General features: G+C 40.3%; 1 protein-coding gene across 2 annotated transcripts; it reads left to right on the top strand.

Annotated features, from left to right (window-relative positions):
- The first annotated feature begins 292 nt into the window (after nucleotides 1-292).
- plin3 (perilipin 3) lies at nucleotides 293-9,984 on the top strand. Of its 2 annotated transcripts, none has more exons than XM_079350696.1 (8): nucleotides 293-437; nucleotides 3,879-3,968; nucleotides 4,234-4,429; nucleotides 5,093-5,175; nucleotides 5,833-6,064; nucleotides 7,962-8,302; nucleotides 8,694-8,909; nucleotides 9,250-9,984. In XM_079350696.1, exons 2-8 carry the CDS (start codon nucleotides 3,900-3,902, stop codon nucleotides 9,394-9,396), a joined length of 1,284 nt encoding a protein of 427 aa, XP_079206822.1. In that variant the 5' UTR covers nucleotides 293-437; nucleotides 3,879-3,899; the 3' UTR covers nucleotides 9,397-9,984. The 2 variants fall into 2 exon arrangements, with proteins under 2 accessions (XP_079206822.1, XP_079206821.1); XM_079350695.1 differs by having other exon boundaries at nucleotides 295-437; nucleotides 8,691-8,909.
- Nucleotides 9,985-10,058: the final 74 nt, after the last annotated feature.

The following is a 10,058-nucleotide window of genomic DNA, read 5'->3' as shown; positions in this document are numbered from 1 at the left end:
AAAAAAACATAGCTCACTTAAGTAGAAAACAAGTCGACCTACTTCGAAATTGCACTAAACAGTAGCAGAACAAATAAAGTAAGTGATTACATGTATCCCTCTCAATATTTGGTCTAATGTCGGTATTAGTTGATGAAATCATAAATTACAGTAAACAAAATGTTAAATAGAGAGATTTGGGAAAAACCAGCCAGACAGGATATTATTTTATAGATTTTCTTTTTTGGGATCAGCTCAAACTGACTGCTTTAACTTTCTCTTTCGTGCTGTGATTTAATTGGTTCAAAGTTCCTCCCCGCCTCTGTGTGTCTGTGTCGCACATTAGCTGTCCGGGGGAAACGGGGTTTTCTAGTTTTGAGTCTGGACCGGTTCACTGACCATCATTACACCCCGCAGGAGGTCACACCAGGACACAGTTAGGAACCACAGACAGCAAGGTCAGTGTCCCATTTGACAGCTCTGTTTCACATTTAAATTAATCCTCAACTTTTTTAGGACGTGTTGCTAAACTAGCCGAACTGACTTGTTGCTTCACACCAGCCTTTCTCTTTCCTTTCTTGCCTGTATTTTCGCTTCTTTTGGAGTTTGTTTATACCTCGAGGAGTGTTACACTTCAATTAAAAATCTCGTAAAGTCAAAGAAGGTGGCTACTGTTTCCTGAAATAAGTAAATAAATCATAGATCGTTCACTGGGGCAAAGTTCACCACGAAGGGCTCTATAAAGTTGGTGAAATGACAGCGAGCATAAAGCATAAACAAACGGTGAAAGAAGGCTTTCTCTGTGAGCTCACATATCATGGACATCATGCTCTTTGGATGCTGTAGTCAAAGCTGATGCTCTACAAAGAGCTCATTCTGCAGAAGATTAACATGACCAATTCAATGAACCAAACAGAGAGCCTTTTTTTTTTGTTTTGCTTTATTTTAACATTATGACCTCTTTAGTTACATGTAACATGTGATCTTAGGGTGGATTAAAGGCATTTAACCCTTTACCTCCTCTTTTTAATAATTTTAGGCATTTTGAAAAGTGTGATCAAATAAAAAGATCTTATTTTGACATTTAGGAAAACAGACTTGATTCGGTATAACCAATGTAATCTTCCTTATAAATCCAGTCTTTGGTAGTCGCATTTTAGTCTGATCTCTTTGGAAGAAAATTTCCAGAGCTTCAGTTTCTTAACCCATGTAAATGAGTCCTATAGATGTAGGTCTAAAGGTCCAAATAATTTAAGATATTGCTTCAAAATGTTCAACATCTTTCTCTTTGAATAACTCTTAAGGATTTCGTCTTTAATGTTTAGTTATTTTTGTCTTAATCAGTCGGTTCATGGACAGCTGGAGACCTCTTTTACCCACGGAGTGGTGAACTCTATGGTTTAAACTCCAACACTGTCCTCTATGAAAAGTTTCTCAATAGTTCTCTGGAGATGAAATCAGCTCGTCTGTTAGTATCAAAGGTCACCCAGTGTTTCAGATCCAAAGGGAGTGTTTTTTTTTTTTCTTCTTAAAGGGGAGATGTGGCTCAACATATGAGGATGGACGCAATATGATGAATCACAATAAGAAGAGGTCAGATCTCTTTTTTTATGAGCACTCTGCTGGGTGGTTTTGTAAGTGAGATTCTGATCTCAAAAAGTCTTTAAAAATTGCTCCACAATTTTGTTCATAATTCCTCAGTGTCTCTTAAAATCATCTCGAGTTTATCTCACAGTTGATAGCAGGGAGCTTAGTGTCAGACTTTGCTTTGTAATAAAGCCCAGAGATGATCTCATCAACTGTCAAAAAAACATGTTACTCAACCAAGCTGGTGCAATAAAATGCAATTTGCAATCACACAGATCCAAGAGAGTCTGCCTGAGAGAAAGAGTGTGCTCCGTTCATGACATGAATACAGTAGTAAAGGTTATACAGCTGTTTGATTCAGTGTAGTATACTGGATATAAGGCTCCTCTTTACACCCGTGTCTCTCAGTCAGTCTGTTTCCTCATCTACCTGAGTGTATACTGCATGTTGGCAACAGGTGGCTTCACTGCTGTATGTCTTCCCAGCATGTCAGCAGTCATCTCCTTCTTTGACCTCTTTGCCAGATACAACAGGTCGAGCATGGCGAGCGCTTGTTAACAGTGTTCCAGTGAATGCAGGTGGAGTTGGTCTATTTATCCTGCTGAGCCATCTGTTATAACATAAACAGATGTCATCCACATGTTGGGAGCGTGAGAGGGTTCTAGCCTATCAGAGAGCATCACACAAGACGCAGAGAAATACTTCTGGCATCTTTTTTATCGAATACTCAACCTAAAGATTGATCAACATTTTAAAACTCTATCTGCTACAGAGCCAGTTTTTGCCACTAAAGCTGGCATTCATTTCCGGTTACTTATTCATTTATTAATTCAAAATCAAAGGCGGACAGTTTTTTTTTCCAACCCATATTGTAATATAAATGACATTAGAACTGAGCTTTTAGTGGACAGACAGTCAATGGTTTGGATAACTTATTCAATATAATGGGGCTTGGACATTTTGAATATGAAGGGCAAAGAGTCCCATTCAACGTAGTATCATCTGTACTGAAAAATCACTTCGTCAAGGACAGAGGAGTTCATTTGTTCCTTTTGTTCTGGAGGACATGCTCACTCATGTCACTTATATCGTGTGCAGTTAAATCGATGACAAACTGAAATCGACAGGTTTTCTCCTCTTTAGTTAAAAAAAATAGAAACTGTATATATAACTGAACGATTTATTGATTTAATTGTGGGCTTATTTTGCAACTTTCTCTGACCCAATTAAGCTTTAGCTGTAGAGCTGCAGATTTTTTTTAAACAACAGTTCATTGCAGCCTAACTTTCACTGAAAGCAATAATTCACTTGACTAATTCTTCTGGCCTTGTTTTCATTTGTTATATCAATATTTCACATTAGCAGAATGCAGTAGTGCTTAATTTCTCACTTGATATGAATGATCTGGAGGTCGATGTCGCCTGTGTGCCTTTGTGTGAGCTCGTGAACAATCAATCTCTAAATGAATGCCCTGCTGCTCCAGCTCCACACTTCCCACCATTATTCTCCTGGTTCTAATCTGTAATTTTAAAATTAGACGAGCTTTTACCTCTACAGAAGGCTTTTTTTTTATTTATTTATTTTTTTTTAAAGTTAGTATTCCTTGAAAAAAAAAAAAAGTAATGAATCTTCCTACTGCATTATGTATCTATATACTGTATACTGTACAGACTTTCTATAACATGAGGTGGCGTGTTCCTGATGCAGAAAGTGAGTGTAACTGTGGAGTCATGTTTGACCTCGTAGGTCTCATATATGTATCATGTATCATATCTCCTCGTATGCTCTAGAAATCAAAATGTTAAATATGAGTTTCAAGTCCAACAAACACTGACCTGATTAAATCATTTATATCCATCAGCAAAGTTCATATTCTGCCCAGCCTGTGATGGTGAGACATACATATTTAGTCCGCTGTCTATGATTAAAAATGCAAAAATGTCAGTGTGGGAAGTTAAAAAAATAAAATAAAATTCAAATGCATCATCCAATTTTGAGCGATCAACTTTGACACAGCGTACAGACTTGGGTAGTTTGCTTGGCTGCTGCACTAAGTCTTTTTTTTTTTTACTTCAGTTTCATCCTCATTGCATCATAGTGTTGACAAACTAATTTAACATGCTCAAGTTGCCTTCCTGCCTATATTTTTTTACATTTGTACATTTCAAAACTCACAAGACATTTCTTTGACACCAAGATAAAGCATACCAACCACTTAAACAGAGACTATCAGAGGGGACAGCGTGTTTCATCATGCATACGGAGCGATGTGAGGTGAATCTGTGTTACTGATGCTCTCTATTCCATGTCAGAGACTGAGCCCAGCAGTCACAATGGCAGACAGCGGGAAGACTAATGAGACTGGAGCTGCGGGAGCAGAGGCAGCTAATGGAGATCAGCAGGTGAGGAGCACTGAGACCCAAAGTGACACTTATTACAAAACCTAGGCACATTATGAGCTCATCTGACGCTTTGTTGATAAGCTGCAGTGGGAAATCAATCATTATCCTTGAGAAAACACTGCCTGTACTGAAATTACATATTTCTTCTATTTTTCTTTCTCATTTTCTTTTTCTTTACACATGATTGTTTTTTTTGTTGTTGTACTGTTTGTAAGCCTAGTTACAGTTGTTATTGTTTTTTTGTTGTTGTTTTTTTTTGTCCTAGAATGTTGTTTCCCGAGTGACCAATCTCCCTCTGGTCAGTTCAGCCTGCGAGGTGGTCTCCAGCGCCTACAGTAGCACCAAAGACAGCGTGCCCTTGCTGAAGGGAGTGATGGATGCAGCAGAGAGCGGGGTTCGGACCCTGGGAGCAGCGGCCACCACAGGGTCCAAGCCTCTTCTAAACATTATAGAACCCCAGAGTATGTCCCCATCTCTGATGCAAGACAGCATAGATATTAACAACACTGACATGTGAAAACACAATATCGCACGCTTGTTGCACATTAAAGGTGTGAAACTGAAGTCTACTTAGTACCTCTGGGCTTACAGGTGATGAGAATAAAAAATCGCTTTCTCCATGTAAGAACATGATTTCAAGTCGACAGCACTTTTCATTTCACACTTTCAGGTGTTGCATATTAAAATAATTAACTTTTGTAGATGTCACTGTTTTGGACTGAGTTGATTCCGTCCCTTCTGTTATTGAGCGACATGCTTCTGACACACACAAGCCCGAAATACATACACACATACACACATACACACACACACACACACAGGGTCTGTGGACATGCATTGATGGAGCGATGTCAGCATGTGGTTGCCACACACTGCGAGGGGGGGAGCGCACCAGAGCTGTTGGGGGGGGGGGGGGGGGGGGGGTTCAGTGCCTTGCTCAAGGGCACTACAGTGGTGCTTGATCTTGGTCTAACTACCAGACCAACATCCATGTTTTGGTCTGGTCCGGGACTTGAACCCGTGACCCTCTGGTTCACTTCAGACTGAGCTACTTTCACCCCAAATGATATGGCATGAGAACCATAGACATGACTTTTTTCTGAATCCTTTTTGTTGTCTGTCAGTTGCTACGGTGAACGAGTATGCCTTAAAAGGACTGGATAAGATGGAGGAGAGGCTGCCAATTCTTCACCAACCAGCAGACAAGGTCAGAGAGAAAATCATGCCTCTCTAATACAGGCAGAAAATAAATGTCACATTTGATCAACTTTCTTCCTTTGCTTCATGGTGTGATTAAATATCATTTTAGCTGTGGAACCTTTACTTTTTTTTTTTTTTTTTTAAAGGTTTATTTTTGGCCTTTTGCCTTTATTGATAGGACAGTGGATAGAGTCAGAAACAGGGAGAGAGTGGGGGAGAGACATGCGGGAAAGTGGCCACAGGCCGGACGCGAACCCGGGCCGCCCGCGCGAGGAGCAAAGCCTCGCAACATGGTGCGCGCGCTGCCGCTGCGCTATCGGCGCCACCTGGAACCTTTACTTTTTAATTCAGTGTAACAGTCCTGTGATAACTTGCCCCTTGCTGCACAAGTTGGTCATTCGCTAGCTTTGTCAAAGCTTCTATTGAACAGTGCAGGGAATCATAGCCACAACTTCACAATATGTAAACAGAAACTGCCACCCCTTGGTTAAAAAAAAACACCAAGTCAAGTGTTAAACTAAATATAAACAAGAATTACGACTGTAGAATTTTTTTAGACTTTAAACTGTTGCTTATCACAATGCTGTGTGTCAAGCAATAGGATGAGGTTTGGAATGCAAAAAACCCCATAAAAATGACTTATTTTGTGGTATGCCCTTCTCAGGTGGTGTCGGACACGGTCGGTATTGTGTACCAGTCTGTGGCAGGAGCAAAAGATGCTGTGATGGGAGCTGTGATGGGCGGTGTTGAGATGACCCGGGCAGCAGTCAGCGGAGGTTTCATCACCGCCATGAGCACCAGGATGGGCCAGATGGTCAGCAGTGGGATGGGCCTGGCCCTGAGCCGATCTGAGGATTGGGTTGACCAGAACCTACCACTCACTGAGAGGGAACTCGGTCAGTAGCTATAATGAGTCCATAAAGTACAGGGGGGGTAAACCCATATGTCTACTCTGAGGTAAAGACAGGTGCTGTATGACAGTTGGATCAAATGAAGCTGAAATCATTCTACTATTAGAATTAATTTTGGACAAAAACTGCCTTTTTGCCAACTTTTTTTTTTTTTTTTTTTAACACAGTTTACCAAAATAAGGTTAAGTCGTTCTCCTCTCATTCGTCCTGTAAAGTGGGTAACAAGAGGATGATATACTACCACTTATGTGATGAAAATGAGCGCATTCATTCTGTGCCCCAGTCTTGAAAATGTGAAGTTGTTTATCAAGGGCTTCATGAGTGATGCTGTCTAACTTAAAAGTGGCAGAGCATTTGTAGTCTACAGGTAGTTTTGAATTTAAAGATCTGACAAAAAAAAAAGTGGGAATGACTTCAACCATATGTTTTGACATTTTATAGTGGGCTTTGTTTTTAGGGAATACAGAAGGTACATTTAAATATAGGGCGTAAAAACAAAAGCAATCACTTGATCTACTCGGATTAAAATGCATCTGCTGCTCAGACTTCATCTGCATATAAAAAATGTCAGGAAAAATGCCTTAGCCCCATATTAGCACAGAGTGTAAAGAGTATACAGAGTTACACCAGTCTCTGTCCAGATGTTTGCTGCAGTTTTGCTTTATAAAGAGTAAGCACATAATGTAGCCCTACATTTCCCTGAGTTTCATATAATGCATTCAACATTTCAGCTGGCGTTGCTACCTTTAACTGCTTAATTTATTCTGTCATTTATTTTTTTATTGAACCGTTACTGAACCAGGTAATTAACCCATTGAGATCCAGACCTCTTTCACAAGGGTGACCTGGCCAAGAGGGCAGCAGCAGCAGCACGTCATAATGAATATTACATGATTATTTTTTCCTTGAACGGTGGCCTGTGCCATAGTTGACATTCACTGTTAGTGTCAGTAATTGTACAGCAAATTTGACAAGACTGTCAAAAGATATGATTATGACCGCAAGACAGGGTGATTCGAAAACATAAATCAGTCATGACAACGGTTAAGAATTATACAATGTGGAGGTACTCGATGTGAGCACATGAATGGATGATGCTATTCATAGAAAGAGAGACAGAGAGAGGCGGGACAGTCCATTGAACCTTCCCACTGTGAACTTGGTCTATAAAGGGCCTACAGTGTCCAGCACTCACAGCTTTGACATCTGCTACTGTGATGTCATGTAATCATGACAAGTTATCATACTCCAATAAAACTGATTTGCCTAACAGGCAAGGCATCTCACTCTCTGATTGTGGATATAAAAAAGATACAACTGTATTCAGGTTCAACAGCAAAGCATCAAATATAGAAGTAGTGGTTACTGTGCTAAATGCTCACCAGACTCTATAAAGTGGCTTTTTAACAAAGGCACAGGGAGAAGATGTCACTACGCATATCACTTAACTTCCACACAATGATAACTGAGGGAGTGAGGAAGCTGAAGAGTTTCTTTTTGTCTCTCCTGAGCAGATGTGCTCCAACACTTTTCATGTAGACAACTTGAAACAGATGCTCCAGTTTGGCACAGTGCAAAGTAACCAATTATGCTTCTATGTGTCACTTAAAACATGCCCCTGAAGACATGCCTCAATTATGGGCATGCATGGCATTTTCCTGAATGTATTTCTTCAGCTGAGTAAAAAAAAAAAGAGAGCTCAGGAATGTCTAATATATTGTTTTATGTTAATTCTTTGGACTAAAATATGTATGCTATTCCCTTCTATTATCACACTTTATCTCAAACCAAAATATTTACAGCCGTATTCAGATTTTAGATCATTTCAGTACATAAAACATTATTATAAAAATATCTAACGTTCCCGCTATTCTCTTGTCAGCTGCTGTGGCAGAACCTGCCACCAGTGAGGTGTCTGCACTGTCAGCCAGCCAAGGCTACTTTGTGCGCCTGGGAAAACTCTCTGCCAAAGTCCAGGAGCGAGCGCTACAGCAGTCTTTGCTCCGTGCAAGACATGCTAAGGATGCCACCTATGCTGCAGTGGCTCAGATTACCAGTACTCTGGACCTGCTAGAGAGTGCCCGCACCAGTCTGGGTACTGCCAGTAACCAGATGGGAGGAGCCTCAGAGCAACTGCAGCAGCGCTGGACGGAGTGGAAGCAGAAGCAGGCTGGAGCGGGACAGACGGAGTCGGAGCCAGATGGGAACAAAGATGAGGCTGAGGTCAGGGCTAGAGCATATGGGAGTTGTCTAAATGGTTTCTAACTACATTATCTTTGACTTTTTTGTTTTTTTACAGCATTTACAGTTTAGATACTTACCGTATAAACAGCATGTATACTCCAAAGTGACTTGGATTGGTACATTAGCAAATAAAACAAATCAGAGTATGAAAGGATGAAGAACAAAACAAGAGTCTGGATATTAGATCAGACTTGCACTTTAGCGTCTAACTTTGTTTTGTAATGCCCTTACTAAGATGGGGGGGGGGGGGGTATTCCATTCTGTCCTAATAATGGAATGGAATGGACAACATGCCTCAGGGACAGGAATTGGAAGGATCGTATGAGTTTTAAGTTATCTTTATTTTTTGTCCTCTTTCTGTTCACAGCAGTTAGAATGGCGGGCTCTCTCCATGATGCGTGGTCTGAGTGAACAGCTGATGTCAGCATGCTCCAATGTGGTGTCAAGTGCTCAAGGTCTACCAGGTGCAGTCCAGGACCAGCTGACCAGCGCGAGGCAATCAGCTGAAGAACTGCGCTCCTCTCTGGGGAACACCATCACCATCACCCCCAACCTTATGGAGGGAAGCCGGCAACACCTGACCAAGGTATTAATTGCACCATGATGTTGTTAGTGCAGTGGTGTTTTTTAAAAGCTCCAGTAGCTACGTTGCATAAAATCAAACAATTGCAGTTTGATTTTCTTTACTTGCACTTAAAATAGTCAGTTTTTTTATTGGTTCCAGAATGAGACTCACAAAGCTTATACAGTGCATAATCAAACACCCATTGTCAGGGTTGCTTGCTCATTTAAGAAGCTGGGACAGTCAAGCTTATCCTGTGATTAGTTATGTGTACATCTTTAAAAAATGTAGCTCTTTTTTTTAAATTCTGGTTATGATAAAGTTATGTTTGTTGAAAGTAATACTATTATGTGCTTGTTACCAGGTTCAGCAGTCTCTGGATGGTGTCATGGAGTATCTTCTGAACAACACACCACTCAACTGGCTGGTGGGACCTTTCGCTCCCCAGCTCACTGAGAAAGCACCGGCAGATGTGGCGATGGAGCAGAGCGGACCATCCGAGAGCAGCTGAACACTTTATTGTGTTTCTTCATGAGCTAATCATTGTTATGAATTAACACTAGTGTTTATTGATGGAACATTTAAAAAAAACATGTTTTTTGCTTTCTGCTTACATTCATGTAATCATGTTTCCTTGGCGATGCACTCAATTTAAATTTTATAGTTAATGTTATTACTTTTGCTATGTAAAAAGTAATATAATTTAATTTGGACTGAGAGCGTTGAACTTTGGCCCCGTTATAACAGAATCATGCACTTTGTTTTGTTCTGGAAAATTTCAATATATTTTGTTCAACTTGTGGAAAATAACTTTTCGTACAGTATGTAGGCCTACTCATACTGGTGTTTAAAACATTGATTTAAGTTCCGATAAGCATTTCAACGCATTCCAAGACCTAAGCCAAATTAATTTGACCAGTCAACTCAAACAGCATTATAGGGATCTATGGTCCCCTTTTTAAAAAAGGACAAACATATGTCTTTAATCAGATGCAGGGTAAATAACATTAAGTAGAATTTCAGTATTTTGTGCCTTAAACTTTGAGGGTTTTGTGGAGGCAGCTGTTGAACTGTTTAAGTGAATAAAATGTTGACACAGCCTGGTGTTGGTGTGATGTTTTGATACGTTCATAAATATGAAGTGATGTGTTTTGGGGGGCTGGTCGGCTCTGC

The sequence above is a fragment of the Symphodus melops genome, assembly GCF_947650265.1.
Source record: "Symphodus melops genome assembly, chromosome: 8".
In the NCBI taxonomy this organism is placed as follows: Eukaryota; Metazoa; Chordata; class Actinopteri; order Labriformes; family Labridae; genus Symphodus; species Symphodus melops.
This window is presented reverse-complemented; position numbering and strand designations above follow the sequence as displayed.

Excerpts from the sequence above, each read along its gene's own strand:
- plin3 (XM_079350695.1), top strand. The coding sequence starts at position 3,900 with ATGGCAGACAGCGGGAAGACTAATGAGACTGGAGCTGCGGGAGCAGAG. Across the intron at positions 8,303-8,690 it reads GGAACAAAGATGAGGCTGAG|CAGTTAGAATGGCGGGCTCT; the intron begins GTCAGGGCTAGA and ends TTCTGTTCACAG. Across the intron at positions 8,910-9,249 it reads GCCGGCAACACCTGACCAAG|GTTCAGCAGTCTCTGGATGG; the intron begins GTATTAATTGCA and ends GCTTGTTACCAG.